Below are 21,700 nucleotides of genomic sequence, written 5' to 3' on the forward strand. Positions count from 1 at the left end.
CCCAGCTCCCTGCCACTCCCCAGTAGGCAAGTCTCACCTCTCCCTGCTCGGTTCTCTGCCTTGTTCCTTGGGTGGTTGTGGGGTGGAGTGCGGTCAGGCGTGTGAGTCCCCCAGGTGGGTTCTGGGGAAGCAGGGCTGGCCAAGACCAACCCTGCCCACCTCTGCCTCACTCGCCCTTCCAGGCGGGCACCGTGGCCCTCCCCTGCGGTGGCCCTCCCCCCCTCTGCATCCTAGCTCTGCCAGGAGCTCCCACAGCCCCAGTCAAGGAGAGGAAAACACACAGCACGGCCACCTGCTTTGGAAAGCGAGATGGTATTTCCCACAGCCAGAGAGCAAAGTCAGGGGACACCACTCAGACCAGAGGACAATCAAAGCCACATCAGACGAAATAAACGAAAGCCCTTCAGAAGGACCGGCCTGCTCAACGCTGCCTTTTGAGGACCCCACACCAAAAAGAGCTGGTTCTCTTCCTGTGCCCAGGGCCCTCCGACCCCTCGCCGCTGCGCCTGGATGGACGAACGTGCCCCAGGCAAGTGCGCAGTGCCTCCCTCCAGGGGCCTGGCCAGCGTATTAAAGCACAGCCATCAGACGGTGTGCAGTGGCACTGGGAAGGCTGGCTTGCAAGAGCAGGGGCTGGCACCCCACTGCTGGGCCACTGTCCCAAAGCAGGAACCCAGCCGGGTGGCGCATCAGCCTCTGGGTTCTGCAGTGAGCGGCACAAGGCAGGGCCCCGTGGGGCTGGAGCTGGAGCTGCAGCCGCCTGCTTCTAGCACCTACCTTTCTCTTGTTGGTTGGGCAAATGTAGAAGTTGTCAATGACGGTGGTGACACCAGGCTGGAGGGTGAGCTTGGTGTAGGACGTCCCGAAATCCGAGGACCTGGGGGAACAGGGGACAGCTGTCAGCCACTCGACCTCTAGGTGCGGCGCTGATCAAGCCACACGGTATCCAATACCTGTCCTGTGCCAGCGGGTGCTGGCAGAGCGCCCAGATGCCCTGGACGTAGTCACAGACACCCTCCCCAGGAGCGCTGTGTCCCCACATGGCAGGTGAGGAGACGGGGCTCCCTTGGGGACACTGAGGACGCGTGCTGAGGTCCAGAGCTAGGATTCGAAGTCAGGTCCTTCCCACTCTAAACCCCAGCCAGCCACCTCCTCACTGCCTGCTGTGTGCCGGCACGTCTAGGTCACCCTGTGCACTCACAGACGACCGGGACGAGGCTCAGAGGGCACAGTTTCCTGCCTGAAATCACTCAGCTGGTAAGTGGCCGGCTCAGGATTTGAACGATGGCCTGTCTGATGCCAGTTGGCGTCCTGTTTGCCACCAGAATGTTCCCCGACTGTGCTGGCATCATGGTGCCCACTGCTGCCTCTTCCCTTCTCTGCACCCTAAGCCCTCCAATGAGCTCCCTCCCTCCGCCCTGGCCGCCACCTCCAGCACAGGATGGTAGGGGACAGCAGGCAGGTACCAGAGCACTGAGCTGGCCTGGGAGCAGCAACATGCCAGGCACACTCTGGGAGACGAGGATCCAACACAGCACCACCCGGGCAGGGCCCTCCTGCCGCCGGGAGGGACACAGGTGCGAACCTCTGCAAGCTCGCCCCAGCCCAGAGGCAATTGGAGGGAGAGAAGCCACCGAAAGCAATGTCACGTCTGTTGTTTGGAAGCCATTGACACATTAGGACATGGAATTAATTCTACATTCGAGATTGAGGTCCCAGGGACCTAAAACCAATGCCACTTATCGGACCTGTTAAAATGTGCTAGGATTGCAGAACATGCCAGGCTGTGCGGCCAAATCCCCAGGGAAGCATTCCCACGTCACCCATCTGTCACACAGAGTTCAGAGACAGACCCAAGGAGGGAAAGGAACAGGGACAGAATGCACAGCTATTGAGCACCTGCTGTGTACAGCGTGCCTCCCAGCCTTTCTATGTTTAATTGCTACTGAGACTTGTGGGACAGGGCTGGGGGGAAGCTGAGCTTGGGGGCTGTTTGGGGAGCCCCCCAGAGTGGGCAAGAGGTTGGGCTGGACCCCAAAGCTCTAGGGCCCTGCCTCAGCCCCCAGCACCCTGGCCCGGAGCCTGGCCTACGCCACCTTGCTATGGGAGTGACGGAGAGGTCTGTGCTTCTCACCCCTGCCCAGTGTGTAGCCCTGGGGGCTTTGGCATACACGCACCATGCCCACAGGAGCTTTTAAGTTCCCTGCCATAGTACATCCTGGTGGTTTCTACATGGAGACGTTTCCTCCCTAAATCTTCAAGTAAAACTGAGGCTCCAGGAAAATAGGCTGTTCATCAGCTCTGGGCCTGGGGGCCCCGTGGCCACAAGTCCCCAGAGACTGTGTCCTTCCTAGGCCAGGACCGAGAGCAGCCCCGCAGCCCTCTGACTCCTAGGACCCCAGGGAAGAGCGGGCTGCAGGGGACGCGGCGCCAGTGGAGGTGTGATTAGGCGGCACTTACTCTCAAAACCTCAGAGCATCGATTTTCTTTGGGAAGGAGGGAGAGGCCCATTAGCAGAGGATCGATCTGACCTGGGAGAGTCCAGAGCCCCAGCAGGAACAAACGGCCGTGCTTAGACCTGCCCTGGCCCCTCCCCGCCCACGCGGCGGAGCCATCTCCTCCAGACCTGCCTCCGACTCCTCCTCCCGCCGGCCTCACAACTGCCCCTTCCCTGGCCCTGCCCGCAGCCCCGCACGCCCCCTCGGCCAGCGCAGTTCACACCTGCTGCACCAGGGCAGCCTGCAGCAGGGGGCGGTGCACAGGGGCCTGCTCTGCCTGGCCCATGGCGGGGAGGAGGGAGGCAGACAGACGATGAAGCAGCACAGCTATGACAGCAGTGGCACAGCGAGGGCCGGAAGAAGACTGGACGGTGTGGGGGAAGAGAGTGGGAGCAGCAAGGGGGCCCCCGGACAAGGTGGCATTTGTGCAGAGCCTGAAAGGGAGGAGGGAGGCTGTGCCGGGCCGAGCAGTGTCCCCAGATCCACGTCCACTTGGAACCTGTGTGACCGTATTTGGAAGCAGGGTCGCAGACACGCAGGGAGGGCCGCGTGAAGAGGGAGGCAGAGGCTGCAGTGACACGGCTGTAAGCCGAGGGGCACCAAGGATTCCTTACGGCCGCCGAGAGAGGGGCCAGGAACGGCCTCCCTTGGAGCCTCTGGATGGAGCTGGTCTTGGACATGTGACCTCCAGAACCATGAGAGAAGCAATTTCCTTTGTTTTCAGCTGCCCAGGCTGCAGCACTCCGTGATGGCAGCCCTGGGAAGCAGCCTCAGGTGCAGGGCCTAGGGCGCGGGGCAGGAGTGGTCTGTGTGAACCATAGGCAGCCACCACTGCCGGCTGCGGAGGCCTCAGAAACTCCCTCGCCCCTCTGGACAACACAAATCCAGCCCCTCAAATGTCTATCAGACCCCAGACCAGACCACCTGCTGGATACTGGGGACATTCATTCATCCCTTCACTCGCTCACCCATTCGTTATTTGCTCAGCTTTTTCATGCTTTGAGCCCCACACGAAGGCCTGAGAATCTAAGCTTATTTCCCTGTCCAAATGCATTCATACAGGACGTGTTTACTGAGTGCCTGTTGTGTGCCAGCCACCGCACAGAGGCTGGGGGCCCTTCCACGGTGAGGACAGGCACCGTCCCCACCCTCACGGGGAGAAGAGTGCACGAGTGAGCACGTGCAGGCAGGGAACTGGCCAGCGGCGAGCAGAAGGGACACTAAGGAGACATCAAGTCCCCAGGGCCACCGAGCGAGCAGGGCCCACCCGTCGTACACACCCACTGGCCACGTGAGGCTGCCCCGCGCTCAGGATGTGGCAGATTTGTCTGAATGGAGACACCCGACCGTGAAATGTACACTAATTTCAAAGACTTAGCACAAAAGACGTAAAATATTTCATTACGAATTTTATATTGATTATATGTTGACGTAATAATAGTTAGGATTATGGAGTTAATTAAAATCTACTATTGAAAATTAATTTCCCTGTTTTTTTAAATTAATAGGCTTTATTTCTGAAATCACTTTTAAGTTCACAACAAAATCGAGCAGAAAGTGCAGAGTTCCCTCATCCCCGTCCCCACACGTGCGGCCTCCGCCACGGCAGCGGGACGTCTGTCCGAGCACGGAAGCCATGCTGACGTACCACTGCCACCAGGGCCACAGCTTACAGTGGGTCCACCCTGGCACTGTCCGCTCTGTGGGCTCGGGCAAATGCATAATGACACGTGTGTCCACCACTGCAGTGTCACACAGAGAAGTGCCACTGCCCTGAAGACCCTCTGCTTCGCCTGTTCATCCCTCCGTCCCCCGCCCTGGCAACCTCTGATCTCTTCGCTGTCCCCACGGTTTGCCTTATCCGGAATGTCACGTAGTCAGAATGCTGCAGTACATAGCCTTTTCAGAGTGCCTCCGTTCACTTAGCATTTACGGTCCCTCCATGTCACCTCTCTTTAACGTGGACACTGGGACATTTAAAACACACATCGGCTCAAGTTCTATTCCTAACGGATGCACCAGCCTGGGCGAGGTGCCACGGCAGCGGGTGGCATCCGAAGGGTGTGCACAGGGCCCTGGTGGATGGGTGTGTGTCCCCCTTAGACAGCACTGTCCCAGCAGGTGGGCTGAGGGGCTGTAGGGAATGTGCCTAGACGGTGCCTGGGTGGCAGCACACTCTGCTGTGGTAGGCTCGTCACTGCTGCTGTTCTAGAGCAGCTGTGGCTGCTGGTGGGGGCAGGCGACTGCGTGGGCAGTAAGAGGAAGGACAGGACGCTGGCCTAGGAGCAGTCGGCATGACCCGGGGCTAGACAGCGTCAGGTTGATGGAGGTGGTGGAGAGGGACGCTAGCTGGTCACAAGGAGGGCGTGGTGCTGCTTGGGGCATGGCGAAGGCTGGGCTGGGGGCCAGGACAGCCCCTGGGTGAAATTTAAGGTCAGGGGACCTGGGCTTGCGTCCCCACGCTGCTGCTGATTTGCCGAGCTCTCTGGGCAGCAACCAGGATCTTGGCCTCAGTTTCCCCCTTTGTGGCATCAGAGGGCTGGAGTTAGGGGTCCCTGGGTCCCACCAGTGTAAAAGGCCGTGACCGCACGCCCTCCACCAGCAGGCATGCACCCACAAGTGCTCCTGACTCTCTGCTCTCCCGGCATCCCTCCCACGAGGGCTGAGGGCATCCGTTCCTCTGGGAAGACTCGCCCAGACGCTGTGTGCCTGGTGGGCAGCTCGAGCGTCCATCTCACAGCTCATCATTTCCTCTGAGCAACCGCTTCTCAAATAAACAAGTCAGTACAGCCACGACACCTGCGTCATGGAGATTTATTCCCAGAAACTAAGCTGGAAGATGCCACACAGCTCTGCACGGCCTCGGCCCCCATGCCGTCTTGCAGGGGGTGCCCAGGAGAGCCCCGCTCTGGAACGCGCCAAGTCTCTGGCAGGCCAGGGCTGCTCAGGGACACGCCGCTCCCCCATGATGGATGGCCTCGTCTCCCCAGCAGTGCATTTATCTCCACAGCGCACTCACTGCACTCCAGGCTGTCAGAAGAGTTCAGACCTTGAATTGCGGTTAGAAAACCTGAAAGTAGAGAGCGGCGGGGTCAGGGGCAGAACCGATTCCCGCAGGCGGTAGGGGTGGCGGCATGCACAGGGCCCCGGACAGGAGGTGCTGCTGTGCCACAAGGGAGCTGTGCTCAGCTGACTGTTACTTTAAACTCCAAAGTTCCTTCCTTGAAAGACCATTAAAAAACCCCACTCATGCCTGTTGACCATTTCCTGTGTGTGCTCAGCACTGTGTGAGCGGTAAGACTCGGCCAGACAACGTCACTCTAGTGCTGAGAGGGGAAACTGAGGCAGGGCAGGGCGAGGGCTGGAGTGGAGGTGGGGGGTTAGGCTCCCCGGCTGCCCCGCAGATGCTACAGGCAGGTGCTTGCTCTGTCACAGCACTGGAGGTCAGGGTCCAAAGTCAAGGTTTGGGCAGAGCTGTGCTTCCTCTGGAGACGCTCGGGGAGCGCCCTTCCTGCCTCTGCCACCTCCTCGCGGCTCCCAGTGTTCCTTGGCTGTGGCTGCATCACTGGTCTCTGCCTCTGTCTGCACACCGGATTTGGGGCCCGCCCTAAACCCAGAATGATTTCATCTTGATCCTTAGCTAATTATATCTTCAAAGACCCTGTATCCAATAAAGTCACCTCGGAGGTTCTGGGTGGACATAGATTTGGAGGTGGCCACATTTAACCCTCTATAGGCAGTCGCATTTATTGAGCACCTATTTTATACAGGAGCCTCTGAATTAGCACCTTACCTGACTAATTCGTGTTTAAATCTCCTCCCTGCCCTGGGGAGCTTCCATTTTTCGGTGAAGGAATGGAGACAGGCAGCCGGTCATGGCAGAGCAGGGACGCACAGCCCAGGTCTGCAGGGCCCCTGCCTCCAAAGAGTTTGATGCAGGTGGGAAGCCAGAGGGAGGGAGGCCCCTTGCTGGGACCACGGGGGCGGGGGCCAGGTGGGATCTGGGCGCGTGGCTTTGGGGCAAAGTGGGCTGCGGGGAGCACAGTGGAGGCGTGAGAGGCCAGGGTGACCCCTAGTGACAGCCGACGGCTCCCCCAACAAGGGCTGAGTGTCTGCTGGGTGTCAGGCTCAGTGCCAGGCACTGGAGGAGCCAGGGATCCGTATTCCACTGTGTGACAGTGGCCACCAGGCAGGGATGCCAGGAAGGCAGCACAGCAGCCAGCAGCGTGACGGGGCTGGGCAGAGGGAGGGAAGGCAGCTACTGCTGGCTTACACTGGGGTCCCACCTTGGACTGCTGGTCTGTCTCAGTGGCCCCCGGACGTGGGCAGGGAAAGGGAGTGGTTTTGAGCTGCAGATAAGTCTGGGAAATACCCTCAGCACCCAGCTGGTCAGTCAGGGGCAGGCCGAACGCAGGGCCTCGGACCAACCCCAAACCTAACGCCACCTCCTCCTAAAGCCCAACAGACCGCCTGGTGGAGTGCATGCGGACAGCATCACCAAGATCACCCAAGACCACCGGCCACGCACCAGCTGGCACTCAATAAATGTTTGTCGGATTCCTTTGGAGGTGGTCCAGGTGCCAGACCTGGAGGCTGTGTGACTTCAGGCGAGCAGGTTTCCCTCTCTGGGCACAGTTTCCCATTGAAAATGTGGGGATTGGACTTGATTATGTCTAAGCACCAGCACCAGCACCCAGTGGGTCCAATTCCTACGCACTTTCCTTAGCTGTCCCAGTGACCCCTGAACCTGCCCTGCTGGGGAGAAGTTCTCCCTTGAATCTCGGGACAGCGGCAGCACCCCTGGAGGAGAGCTTGGCACGTCCGGAAGGAAGAAAGGGAGGGGCGAGGGGGGGAGAGAGGAGGAGGAAGGAGGACAACACCTCTCACTGAGCACCTCCCTCCTCTGTGCCCGCCCCCGGTGCCCCACCCAGCACTCAGTACCCATACCATCTCCAAGTTCTTTTACTGCATCCAGCAACTCGGAAAGCGATCATTCTAATCTACATTTATTCAAATTAAAAATAAAAAACCAGAGTCTAAAAACGGGCAAATAGAAACATGGAAGGCAAGCGCAGTTGGAAAATTGCTATTTGCAAATTGGCTGCTTAATTGCTGAGTGTTAGTACATAGTCACTTTAAAATGATTTAATTACGCCGTTTTCCTACTCTGCAATTAGCCCATTGGAAGGGACCTGTGTGCAGGACCCGTCCCGCTGAGGGCGAGCAGCCCTGCTCTCCCACCGACTCCCACTGCCGACTCCGAGACCCCACACAGGTGTGACGCGGGCACCAGCGGGGAGGCCCAGGCTCCCTCCCAATAAGGCCACTTTCAAGCACTGGCCTTGGGCAAGGATTACACCTCTTTGCCACTCAGTTTCTTTATCTGTAAAAAGGGTTCATGATGTAGCCCTCGCGTGCCTGTCCTGAGGATTCAAAAGGTGTTTTCAGAACAAACACAAGGCAGGCACGAAGTCGTGGGCAGGCGGCACCATCTCGGGTTATTGTGCCACCTGAGGGGGGCTGACACTGTGCCTGGATGTCACACTGCTTGCCGTGTGGGCTACTCTCTGCTTGAAGGTACAGCTGTCTGCGAACGTGCCTTACGTTCCCTAATAATCACGATTCTGAGTGCCGGCACCTGTTCTGCATTTGACACCTTGCAAAGCCCCTTGAGTAGACCCATAACCATGCTGGAGGGTAGGTACTAACACCTACACTTCACGTGTGGGGAAACTGAGGCCTGGCAGGAAAGGGGCTTGCCCAAAGGGTCTGGAACCCTGGCCTCAGTGGAGACACGTGTTGAAGATGTGTTTTCCCAGCAGAATTCATTCGGAGCCTTGGCGGTGCTCTGGGCGGGCCGGGCACGGTCCGGGACGTGCAATGAGGAAGGACGACGCCAACCTCGACATTGCACGGACCGTGCTGGCGCTCAGGGCCCAGCTGCTCACAGAACCTGCAAAGAGGACGTTTGATCCGCTGCCCAGACATTCTAATAAACCCTCCAGATCCGCGAGGAAAAGGGAATTAAGGTGACATGGGGCACCTGCAGGGCAGTGAAAGTCATTCAGGAAAATTCTGGGATGTGGCTTGAGATTCTGAGCATGAAATGGGGCGTGGGGCCAGTGAGGGGCAAACAGGGAGGAAGGAAACACAGTTCCGCCCTGGAGCGGCACACAGCGTTGGGGGCAGGGGAGACAGTGCCAGGCAAGTCACCCAGACACGAGGCAGCAAAAGTGGCAGGATCCGAACACATACCTGACAGAGACAGAGGACAGAGGGCAGATGCCCTCCAGTGTGAAAGGCCTCTGGGGGGAGGATTTAATGCAGGTGGTGCTCACTGCACCCTGGTCACCTGCACAGGACGGAGCAGAGGTCACCTCACCAAGACATCACAGCCCCCCCGCCAGGAGTATGCCTTCCCATTTCACAGATGAGGATACCGAGGCACAAGGAACACTGAAAACTCAGTGTTGACCCCAGGAAGAGGCTCCGGGTCACCTTCTCTGCATGGCCCAGGCCCCCAACCCACATCTCCAGAGGGGTTGGCATGGCACAGCACCCACCTGGCACATCCTGGGCAACTCTGACGCTCTCCAACCTGCCAGCGACTGGACACGGACCTCAGCCTGTCCCCACGCAGGAACTGCGTTATTGCCACCTGTGAGTTATCCGCTGCTCAGGGCTTCTCCTTAGCTCCATCTCAGCCCCGCACTCAACCCCGGCAGCGTCCCCTGGGGTCTGAGAGGGCACCTGAACTCACAGGGGCAGCATCCCCACAGCCCCCCGTGGAGCCTGTGCCCACTCCCTGCGTCCATCCCGAGAGCCTCTTCTCCCGACGGCCCTTCCACATGTGGATTCAGTTCCTGACGTGGCTTTGCGATGTTCTGTGTCCACCGGTGCTGGGGGCTGCGATGCTCCCCGGCAGGTCTTTCCAGCTGGGCCTGACCCAGGGCCCCCAGCGCCCCTGCCTGCAGCCTTTACCAACGCCTTAGGGAGGGAAACTGGCACAGGACCTGGGCTCAGACACACGCAAAAGCAGCGCCCACCTCACTCCCGGCCCCTGCAGCCTGTTTACTCCACAGTGAGGATTCGATCCTTTGCAATGACTCTCGTGAGAAACTCCTGGGGAAAGTGAACTCGGTGCCAGAGCTTCTCCCAACAAACCTCTCCTGAGCACCTGTGTGCCAGGCTTCGGCTAGACCCGGCATGCAGAACGGGCGCGCAGGAATTTCTGCAGCCACGAAGAACAGGCACAGCTTCACCTGGGTCTCGTCCAGATGCTCGCAGGGCTGCCTCACTTAGTCCCATCCCAACTGATGGCTTTTCCTGTACAAATGAGGAGACTGAGGCACACCAGGTGCAGTCACTTGTCCCGGGCCAGAAAGGACGAGGTGGACTCTACCTGACTCAGGTTCCACAAATGCGCACCTCCTATGGGGCTCCCGCCTGTGGAAGAGAAGGGGCACCACCGTGCTGGCGGTTTTATTTCTGCAGGTTTTAAAATGACTCAGGTGGGACCTCTGCAGTGGCTCTTGTCCCAGCTGGCAGAGTCGGAGTTTGTTTATAACCAACCAGGCTGAACGAGGCCTGCATCCCTGGAAGTGCCCGGGTCACTCTCCTGGCATGTGGCACGGGCAGAGCTCCCCTTGGCACGTGGGGCCTCGTCAGCGTCCAGCAGGTAACCTGCTTCCGCAGCTGCTCTCGCAAGCACTCCGCTGGACACACTTCCAAGGACCAAGGCGGGTGTCGGAGCCACCCTCCGGCCCCATGCCAGCCAGCCGGGAGAGGGCAGAGCCTGCAAGCCAGGGCCGGCGGCCACAAGGGGTGCAGGGACGGGGGGCTGCAGGGGAGAGGCCACCTGCACTTGATGCCATGATGTGGCTTGACGAGAAGCAAACCTCGGTCGAGCCAGGACATAGCCCATGACCTCTGGGTTAATTGGGGGAAATTGCATTTGATATGTGGCTGGAGGGTCCGAGGTGAATTTACGGCCAGGCAGAGGCGAGTCTCTGGCAATCCTAATGTGACTTCTTTCTGCTGCTGCCTGGTGTGGATCACACTGACCCACACATTGTCCCCGGGAGCCAGCCTGTCTGGGAGGATGGCAGGCCACCCTAAAGCCCAGAGTGTCATTTTAAACAGGAAGCCCCCGAATAGAGTAAGACAAATAACAACACAAGTAGAATTAGCTGGACCCCCAGACCCTACAACAACGCAGACCTAAAGAGCTTCCCCACCCAGCAGCAGCCTCGGGTGGACAGAGGCCAGAAACTCCCAGCAGAAGTGGAGTGGAAAGGCTGGGCAGGACTGGACAGAGCAGAGGACGGGAGCCACCGAGTCAGAGACCAGGGACGGGGCTTGGGAGCAAAGTCGCAGGGTTGATCTACCCTTGTGCCCTAGAACCTATCTTAGGAAAATTCCTGAAATTTAGCAATCCACATACAGTAGCTTCCTTCCCCCTATGGGGACACATCCTCGATTCTTCTTGGAATCATCTGAAATGATGGAACAAGGACGACAGAAAGCAGCTGTAACAATAACAAGCAGAGATCAGCTTTCACCTGACCCGCCACCGCCTCCACCTCCCGTCCCTGCCCGCCTCGTCCACAGCCAGCGTATTTTATGGTAGCGCAGTGACGACGCGGTAGATTTGTGTTCTCACTTTATCACCGAGCGGCCGGCATTTCCCGCTTGCTGTGTGATACGCATCCGGTGTGTGTGACATTACTGACGGGTCATCCCTCAGGCTGAACGTTTTAAATCCTTTCTGCAACACTAAGTGCCTGCTACCTGATGCGCACTTGGAAATGCACTGTTTTCTGTGTGTTGCCACGACAGCAACGGTGCCCTCCGTGACCATTCGTCAGCTTAACGCCTCCCCGGCCTCCTTCCCCTGCATTAGTTCCTGGGGTTAAGCCCCAGGACCAGGGTCCTCAGGGAGATGCTTTGAGGCCCTGTACAACTTTTTCTTTTTAAACTGTAGATCCAAGAAACTCTTACAAACTCAGTATTTTAAAAACAAGCATCCTCATTTATTCTGAGGGTTCCTGGAACAAAACGATGACACTTTCCTATGCCAGTTCCAAGATTATAGAATCTGACACTCTAAATTGATCTCCCAAGTAACTGTTGACTATAATCCATTTCTGCTAAAAGCAGCCAAAATGATGCATTGAGTGTTTTTAAAAAGAGGAAAAAAATATACAAGACACAAGAAGTTGAGATCTGAGTGCTCTGAAAGGAAATTCTATTTTAAAACACTAAGAAGATTATTTTGAAACAAAATATAAAAATTCATTAGGAAATAAGACACAATTAACACAAATAATCCCCATCTCAGGGAAGGTCAGAGAAATGCTTTGAGTCATGAAATTGGGGACAGTTGGCTGGAAGCTTTTAGTGGCAAAAGTTACGGATACAAAATGGACGCTGAGCTGAAGACAACGGACTAGCCAAGGCAACGGCCCCCGAGGCCACCTCCGCCCCTGAGGTCACCTCCACATTGTGTCCTTGTGTCTTTGAAGAGAAACCCTTAAAGAAGTAGGTGATGTAGGTGGCCGTGGTAATGACCACGGCAACGACAAGTCATCTTAGTCCCTGGGCTCCGAGCTCCGTGTCACGGTCTGGCTCCCAAGCCCAAGAAGGGGACCCCCAACATGCCCCCAAAGCTTCTTCCCAAAGGGGGTGGGGGAGGCTTCTCCAACCTGCAACCTGCAAACATGGCAGTGCATGGAGATTCCACAGGGAGCGAGGGCCACCCGACAAGACAGCCTCCTGTCACGGGTCAGCTGTGGCGGGCGTGCGTGTGGCCCTGTCCTTCGAGGGGAGCTGCTGTCTTCCCGGGAAGCGCCCTCCCCACACTCCCGGACTCCTGTGCACCCAAAGCCTGGCAGCACCACAGGAAGGACAGGGAGTTCCTTGGAGCCAAACAGGCATGCCCTGCCCCCAGGTCCATGCCCACCTGGGACACGTTTTCCAAGCTGATAGAGCCTGCAGGCGGTGTCGGCAAGAGGCCCAGTGGGTCTGTGTTCCTCAACCCACACCGGTCCCCTCTCAGTGACCTGCACCGGTCCCTAGCACCTTCAGGGAAACGCCAGAGTCCCTGACAACGGCAGGCCATGCAGGAGGGATGCCAGGTTCAGAGAGCGGGGGATGTGCCCAGTGTCCCCCACTGCTGCAGGGCTCGGGACAGGGAAAACAAGAGCAAGGTGCCTGCTGCCCCTCCCCACTCCCTGGTGGCTCTTCCAGCTCCTTTTCTATACACTGCGGCTATCTGTGACACCTATTTCATAAGTGGATTTTCTGCTCCCTCAACCCACCTGAGAGCTCCCTGGCCAGCTCTTGGCCCAACGCCTGGCAGGAAGTGAGTGCCTAAAATTCGGGCTGAATGGCTGCATGTGAAAATGAATGACAGCTCCCACCCAGACACCATCGAAGGGTTTGCTGACATCCATACCAGCTCTCAGCACCCGGACCCCGCACTGTGAGAGTCCAAGAGGGCCGCTGAGACCCCCGGCCTCTGCCGCACCCCTCCCATGAATGAGGACACAGGCCCAGAGAAGCAGCGTCATGCTCTCAAGGCCACACAGCAGCCGAGCAGCTCAGTGGGCGACTTTCACTGAGGACTCCTGGGCCGAAGGTCAGTGTTTTTGGGCCTGGGCTGCTGCAGGTTGTCTTAGACAGACAGACTGACCCCCCCACACCTTGCTAGCACCAGAAATTGAGCAGGTGGATGCGTCTGAAGATGGAAACAGTAAACAAATGAAGGCTCGTGTCTGCAGCGCGGGCAGCGAGCAGCAGCGGCATTTGCCCACGGTCCTGGGAGGTTGGCAGGACAGACGGTGTCCAGGCATCCTCCTCCTCAACTCACAGAGAAGGAAGCCCCTGGCACCTGGGCAAGTCCACTGAGCCCTTGTGCCAGGCTCTGGGGATGGGCCCGGCTCTGAGAAGGCGCAGCCAGGTCTAGAGCCCTTTGTAGGCAGGCAGGTGGCAAGTCCTGGGGAGCCCACACTTCCCTTGACCCGTCTCCTCCTGGACGCCTCCACAGTTAACGTTACTCCCAGAGAGGAGTCTGCGGCATGGCCCCTGTCACGCTCCCATGGAGGGGCATGGTGACAGGCCGTGTGACCTTAAGCTAGTCACTCCACTTACTGGGCCCCAGGAGTCCCTTCCGTACACTGGGGAGAACCATGCCTTCCACCCAGAGTTGTCACCAGGGGTAAGAGAGGGGAACCTCCTGGTAAAGTGACAGCCAGGATGTGCCAGTTCCCTGCCTCCTCTGCTCCCCGCACCCCCACCCCGGAAGCAGAAGGCGTTTTGCCCGTGTGCAGTGAAGGGTTAACACAGCAGGTTGGGTGTCCTCACCCTGCATGACCATCCCTAGGAGGCGACCTCAACACCCTTGGGAGGTCCTGCCTGATAAGAGGGGCTTTGCTGACCAAGGCCCTGGGCCACCTGGATAGTCTAGGCCAACAGTGCAATCTAGATGGGGCCCTGGGCCACCTGGCATCAGCTTGACCTCTGGAGGAGCTGGAGGCTTAAGGTCAGCTACGCGGTGGGCGCTCAGTCATGCTTACGTGAGAGGCCTGCAGTAAAAACCCCGACACCAAGGCTCGCACGAGCTTCCCTGGCTGGCACTTAGGTACTTCTCGCGTCGCTGCCTGGGCCTAAAGAGTTAAGCACTGAGGGCTGTGAGGCCCAGGAAATGTGGCCTGAGTGCAGGTTTCAGCCCGGGGCCTTTGCACACTCTCCTCTCCTCCCAGATACCCCCGTGGAAAGACCGCTCACTGCACGCAGTGTCTGCTCACTGAGGACAGCATGCTGGGCCACTCTCGCTGAAACTGTCCCCCTCCCACTAGAAGTGTCCTGCTTGGCTTTACTCATAGCACACGTTGCTCCTGACATTCATTACACGTTTGTTTTGTCTAGTCACAGTCCGTCTGCCCCTCTAGAGTGTCTGGTTACCCACCACCTCCAGAAGCTGCAGCAATCTAGTCACGCCCTAAAGGACCAACCGTTGACCAGTCCCTTTGGGTTTTGCACTGGGCGTGAGCCAGGGACGCGCAGTGGTGCCCACACCACCTACTAATAACAGTCCTCATTTCCTCTGTTCTACACGGCAACTTCGGTCACAAAGCAGGTGCCCATAGCTGTGGCCTGGTCTGGACCCACCGAGTGGCCCCTACTCCATGTCTTAAAGCTGCCAGCCCCCGCCTCCGGCACGAGCCAGGCCTTGATACTTTCAGGTCACACCAGCCCCGCCTCTGTGTCCCCTTCTCCCGGCCCAAGCAGACAGTCAGCAAAATTTTGCTGAAGTGAATGAATGACACCCAAGCAATTTCCACAATGGCAATAAATGACAGTAAAAATACGGGGAGAAGCCAGCCTCCCCAACCGGTCTCTGCTGGGCCGTCGCCCGCCTCTGCCCGCAGGCCCCGCGATAACTTAATGTGCTCTGCTCTCCGGCGAGCAAAGCAGAGGCACTGGCGAGTGGCAGGACATATTTCTCCAATTCTTCAGAGCCCCCTTGGAGAATTACATAGCGACAAGATGTCTTTAAGCCCCTGAAAATTATGAGTTAAGCCGCTCCTACAGCAGGCTCGTCATTTCGCAAGCGCGCAGAATTGATCGTTCCAGCCACGGGTCTGAGGCGCTGGGAGGGCAGGACGGTAGGGCTGCAGAACTCTGGGTTTTGCTGGGATCCGTCCCAGGAAGCACGTGGGCAGGCGTCTCCCGGGCCGGGGAACGTCACTCCTCCAGCAGGACCTGCCTCCCCTGCGCTGGGTCTGCCTCCCTTGGGCTCCCCAGCGCCAGGCCCCTTGCAGACCTCCGCACGTGCAGGGCCACACGGTGCTGGGCTGCAGGTGAGTCCTGAACTCCTGGCCCTCGGATGGCAACATGCGGCCCCTTGCCAAACCAACTCCCAGAACCAAGTTGAAGCCACTCCTCCCCTCTGAGGGAGCTTCTGCAGCAGAGCCTCCTCTGCAGAGGGAGGCGTGGGGCTTTTGCCAGCCATTGGCCAAGGGAACCAGGAGGTGGCGGCTAGATCTCGCACTCATCCACAGCAAAAGTGTTCTTAAATATCCCGTAACTTACACCTGCAGCATGCTTTATTTTTCCAACGTGCTCTCGCACGTCGTGAGTACATAGGGTTCCATTTCAGAGATGAGCATTCTGAGGCCCAGAGAGGTCACATGATTTGCACAGACTCCCACAGGGAGGAGGTAGCAGCAAGGTGGGGTGGACCCAGGCCTGTCCAATTCTTCAGGCTGTGACCTTTCCTTCTGCCTTCAGAGAAGACAGTGGTTATGGCTGGTCCTTCCAACACCTCCTGTGTTCCGGGAACGGAGACGCGGGCTTCCTCTGCAGCCCGGAGGCAGGTGTGAGAAGCCGCTAGGGGAAAGGAAGATGCAGGCTCCCAGACCACAGTGTCTCAGTGAGGACCCCAAGGTCCCTGAGCAGCAGTGCCCGCAGGACGGGCTCGGCTGGGGAAGAGAAGCTGCCCCACCAGCAGGGCTTCTGGCCTTGCAGAGATGTGGGTCCCACATCTCTCTTACTGGGGTTTGCAAAAGGACAGTGACACCTGAGTGAGTGGGGCCAAGCAGAATGCCCATCGATGAGGGGGGTCCTGCCCTGCCACGGGACTTGGAGGGTGAGGAGGCAGGGCCTGAGCAGGAGGGCACAGACCTTCTCTCCTGTCCTGCCCTTGGAGAGCTAGAGGGCCCAGCTCTGGGAGGGCCCAATCCCATGGACCCATGCGTGGACCAGTCAGTGGTGCTTTGTGGTATTCAGGGTTTATTTCTGGTTGGCCACTCCCAGACCTCTAGGGACACTTCCCACCTGCCTCCTTCAACTCCTTCAATGACTGTCCACCCATCCATCCATCCACCCACCCACTCACCTATCTACCCTCCTTCCCTCCCTCCCTCCCTTCCTTCCATCCACCACCCACCTGTCCATCTGTCCATCCTTCCATCCATCCAGCCATCCACCATCCTTCCTTCCCTCTATTCCCTCCCTCCCTTCCTTTCTTCCACCCATTGATCAAGCTCAAACATCACACATTACTGGGTAGCTGCTATGTGTCTGGCCCTGGGCTGGACTTTGAGATGAGGACACAGAGCTGCCTTGGAGAGGCTCTGCCCTCCAGGAGCACAGGAAATGTTTGATGAGTGACTGAGTGACCAAGTGAGCTACTAAGATGCTCTCCCAATTCCCATACTGCCTGAAGAGTCTCTCACCTGGGATGCCTGGTTGTGCCATTCCCAGGCCTCCTTGATCTCAGGACCTGTTAGTGGGTTGACTCCAAAATGTGACTCAACTTTTCTATTTAAAAACCACCAATATGCTGTTTCTGGCATCCTTCCCACAGGAAGGCACAGGAACGGATCCGAGGTGCCCACACCGCTGTCTCCTCGGAAGGACGCCACAAGTCTCCAGCAGCAGGTGACACCTCTCAAGCACCCACTGCAGAAGAAAGGGTGGGTTCGGGCCAGGGTAACGTCAGTTCTCTGCTTTCCTCCCCTTAAGGGGTTTTCTTTCTTGAGGACAAAGTCTTAACTGGAAACGGGCCAGGCCAAAGCTAGTCTGAATTCTCCACATCTGAGCGTCTGGGAGTGTGGCAGACAGCTGATGGGCTAGAATTCCAGACAGGGCAGTGGGGCGGGAGGGGCCTGATTTCTCAGCAACAGGAAGAAGCAGGCTGCACTGGCCTTAGCCTGTTCCCACCTGTCCCCAGACCCAGAGGCACCGCCGGGCCTTCACCGGGCATGCCAGGCCAGCTCTGCAGAACCTGCACCCAGAGTCCCTCTCACTGTCTGTCCCCCTCTCTCTGTCTTCCCCCCATCTTCCCTGCTCTCTGTCTACCCCCCATCTACCCGCACTCTGCACCCCTCATCTGCCACCCACTCCACGCCCCACAAGCAGAGATCGCTGGCCCTCTTTATGCACGTTTAATCCTGTCCTGTATCTCTCTGCGTCCATAGCTCTGTGGGTGTCATTTCTCCATCTTGCTATGACTCTAAGTGTCCTCCACAGATGCGGCTCTATTCTTGTCCCTCTTGGTCCACCTGCCTTTCTCCACGTGCTGCTGATTTTCTATGCGAGCCATTCTCTCCCTCCATCGTCACCTTCCATCCTGAGATCTCTCAAGAGCAGACGTCTCACACTAGAAAGACATTGTCTGGGGACAATGTCTGGCCATCTCTGCTCCACCACAGGGAGGACAGGGGACCTAAGTTCTGTCCTGGCCCATCCCTGATGGGTAACCAGATACCAGTGCTCCCAGTCCCAGGGGCAGTCAGATGATAGTAGACATGCATAAAGTTGGGGTGTGCTGCGTACTATGAATAAGCAGGAGTGGAGAGTTCTGGGGGTGCTACTCCATCCAGAGTGGCCCAGGATGCTGTGCGGTGACATGGAACATACTGAAATGCAGCAGGGGTCAGTCCATGTGGGTACCTGGAGAGGAGAGCAGCATGTGCAAAGGCCCTGGGGGGCACTCCACACCCAGCTTGCATCTCCCAGGCACATCACTGAACAGGGCACATCCCCTACCTGGCTACAACGTCCATGACCGGGAGGAGATGAACCCTGTGGCTGCATACTGGGCCCTGGAATTGGCTGGTATCACCAGGTCACAGGTGCACTGCAGATTCGAACCTCAGCTGGTCTGGCCAACGTGGTGAGCAAGGTGTACCCCTACCTGACAGCCAGGTGACGGGGCAGGGTGCCCTTCTAGAGCAGGTCAGCCTGGAGGACACTACACAGACGAGAGCTGCTGACAGCTGGGGACAGCAGGGCACCCATACTGTCTCAGCCCGGGCAAGGACAGGACGCCAGAACACACAGCAGAGGGAGCTTCCACCCCACCTGCACTCGACCCCGGGGGAAGGGCAGGCATCTACGTCCACATCCAGTTCAGTCTGGGACGAGGGACACAGCAATGCCGCCAACACAGCCAGAGCCGGGCGAAACCTGTTTCGCCAGAAGCGCCACACATTCCTCCAGCATTGAGCCCACACTAATAAGGCAAATAAACATGGCATTTAAAGATCAGAGGCGGCACAGTTACAGTCTATTAAATTAAATTCACCAACAGGGTGAAAGAGAAGATACACTGGGATTATTCTAGTCATGGCAATTTAAAAAAAAAGAAAGGAGCATTTTGAGAGATGTAATTTTGTGGTTCCTGAAGCAGCAACGGCGGCTGCCTGCAGAGTCTGTGGTTTGGGAGGCTGGGACGGGGACCGGCCTGAGCCCCTCCTGAGATGGGAGCCCGAACCTATGCGGGGCTCAGCAGGCCACCCAGCCCCCAGGACACAGCCTCCCACAATGCCGGCCCTCCCTCTTGCCCTATGCAGCCTGCCCACTCCACAGGGCCCTTTCTTCCTGCGGGTTCATCCTGGCCCCATTGGAGCTTTGCTTTTCCCATTTGGAAAACGGGAATGGCAAGAGTCCCCCAGCAGTGGCCTAGAAGACCTCCCGCAAGTGCAGATGAGAATGGACTTGACAATGTCTTGTGGACAACATACATGCCTGGCCATGCGGTCATTCTCGTGTCCCCCTGCCCCATTCCTTCCCTCTGCTCTGCCGGACCCTGGGAAGCTGGTCCTGCAGGCTGCCTGGCTAGCCCACTGGCCAGTGACTTCCTGCTGGGCTGAGCTGACGGAGGCTCTGGCTGGAGGAAGGAAGCAGCCGGCCCATGTATCCCTCTGTGTCCGCTCCGTGTCCATCCTAATTCTGCTTCCTGCTGGGTGGCCCTGGCCCTGAGCTTTAGGGAGGTCACCATCTCCCTTTTCCCTCTGCTCTGGAAGGGGCTGTGGACGCCACAGTTCTAATCCCTGGGCAGCCTCACTGTCCCACGGCCTGTGGCCGATTCTCTGTTCCATGTACTTGAAGCAGTGCTGATTTCCTGTTTGGGCCTTGACATTTGCAACTTCCTCAGAACTACCGGTTGCCCACAGAAGGCTATCACCTGTGCCTGGTGCACCTGCTGTGGCCTCCCGCCCCATCCAGACAGTGACCACACGCCGTGCCACGCTCTTCCCCAGGGAAAGTTGCTGGGTCACACAAAAGGTCTGCCTAGTCCTGCCAGGTTTTAGCCTTGTCTTTCTTTTTCCATCTTATTTTCTTTCTAGGATATCTTTGTTCCTATTTATCAATATTGGGTTCAATTTTGCACTGACGCGTGGTACAGCCATTTTTTAAAAAATGCAATGAAAATAGTGCTGTGGCTTTATTTCTGGTTATATAAATCACATTCGTACATTGTAAAAACCTGAGTAATGCATAAACATAAGAATTACAAATAGTCTGAAACCTCCCCACCCCAAGGTAACCCTTGTTGCAGGTGTGCTGGTGGGAGGTGACAGGGGCCGGCCTCCCCCTCCCTCCTCCACCCTGCTTGCCACTGTCCCCTCCCCCTTCCCTCCCTCCCTCACTTCCCACGTGCTTTATTACATGTATTAAAATCCAGTCTTACATGTTCCCCATACAGCTTCTCCCTGTCCCCTCCCAGGCAGCCGAACCAAACCAAACACCCAAGCAGGCTCTTCCCCTGAGCCCCTGACTGTGCACACAGACACGAGAACCTGCGTTTTGTTTTGTTTCATGTTAAGCGAGATCACGTTATCCACTCTCACGAACCTTGCTTTTCTCACTTAACACATGGCGGCGCCCTCCAAGTCAATGAGAACTTCTCTCCCCGTGACAGTCCCTCGTGCGTCCCTGGTGTGGGGCATTCAGCTTGCTCCCATCTCACCCGTCTGGTCTCCACTGTCCGCAGCGCGGGACATAAGAAACATCGCTGTAAACAGAGCGCCAACGCTGCTGCTTTTGCCACGATGGAGACGACAGTAGGGGCGGGAGGGAGGCAGGAGGGTGTCTCCGCCTTGGCGGGCTGGTGGGCACTGCTGGCTGGCTCTCCACGCCCAGCAGCCGTGTGTGCCACCAGGGGTGCCGGGGCACCGCCATGCTCCCCCTTTCCCTGCCGCTCACTGAGGAGACACAAACGCTCCCCTCCCCGTCCCTTTCATCCGGGCACCATTGCTGGGGGGTGTGAAGCGGCCACCATCCTCGCGCCCGGGAGGGGAGCCCCTTTTCACCATTTATGGGCTTTGGGATCTGCTCCTCTGTGACGTGCCCTCACCACCTCAGCTCCCCCACTCCCCTGCATTTTTCTGTGATCAACCTACAGGATCTTTCCAGAAATACATCGTGGTTATCACAGGTCCTAACCCTGTGCTCCTCACACGGGCCGCTTCTCACAAATCCGTTTTACCCGCTGATTTTCATTAATAGCTTTTTTCCTTACAAACAAATACGTTTTATTTATTTATTTGTTTGTGTAAATGTAAGGGTACAAGCACAGTTTTGTCACGTGGATGCGTCGTGCAGCGGCGAAGTCTGGGCCTTTAGTGTTGCCACCTCCCGAATGGCGTCCGTGGTGCCCGTTCAGTCACTTCTCACCCCTCCTGCCTCACACTCCCCCCACCCCGAGTCTCCAGAGCCCGTTATTCCACTGTCTCTGCGCACGGGACGCACCGTGTGGCTCCCGCCTGCAAGTGAGAACACGCTGTGTTTCACTGTCTGTTTCTGAGTTATTTCACTTCGGAGAATGGCCTACAGCTCCATCCAGTTGCTGCAAAAGACACGATTTCATTCTTCTTTATGGCTGAGTAGTATTCCATGGAGTGTGTGCGTGCGTGTGTGTGTGTGTGTATGTGTCCCACATTTTCTTTAGCAGTTTCTCCACCGATGGACACTTAGGTTAATTCCACATCTTTGCTATTGTGAATTGTGCTGCGATAAACACATGACTGTAGGTGTCTTTTTAATATAATGTTTTCTTTTCCTTTCAGTAGATACCCAGTAGTGGGACTGCTGAATTGAATGGTAGTTCTATTTTTAGTTCTTTGAGAAATCCCCATACTGTTTTCCGTAGATGTTGTACTAATTTACATTCCCACCAACAGTGTATAAGCATTCTCTCTTCTCTGCATTCTTGCCAATAGCTGGTATTTTTTGACTTTTTAATAGTAGCCATTCTGACTGGTGTAAGATGGTATGTCATTGTGGTTTTAATTTGCATTTCTCTGATGATTAGTGATGTTGAGCATTTTTGCATATGCTTGTTGATCATTTGTATGTCTTCTTTTGAAAAATTTCTTTCATGTCCTTTGCCCACTTTGTATTATAATGGG

At 57.1% G+C, this 21,700-nt stretch overlaps 1 protein-coding gene across 1 annotated transcript in view; it reads right to left on the reverse strand.

Moving 5' to 3' along the window:
• SORCS2 (sortilin-related VPS10 domain containing receptor 2) overlaps window positions 1-21,700 on the reverse strand; it is a 488,162-nt gene that overhangs the window by 184,841 nt on the left and 281,621 nt on the right. The window contains exon 3 of the mRNA XM_012656749.1: window positions 778-877. Within this exon, the coding sequence (XP_012512203.1) occupies window positions 778-877 (100 nt within the window). The remainder of the gene's footprint in view (window positions 1-777; window positions 878-21,700) is intronic.

The sequence above is a fragment of the Propithecus coquereli genome, unplaced genomic scaffold (assembly GCF_000956105.1).
Source record: "Propithecus coquereli isolate 6110/MARCELLA unplaced genomic scaffold, Pcoq_1.0 Scaffold518, whole genome shotgun sequence".
Lineage (NCBI taxonomy): Eukaryota > Metazoa > Chordata > Mammalia > Primates > Indriidae > Propithecus > Propithecus coquereli.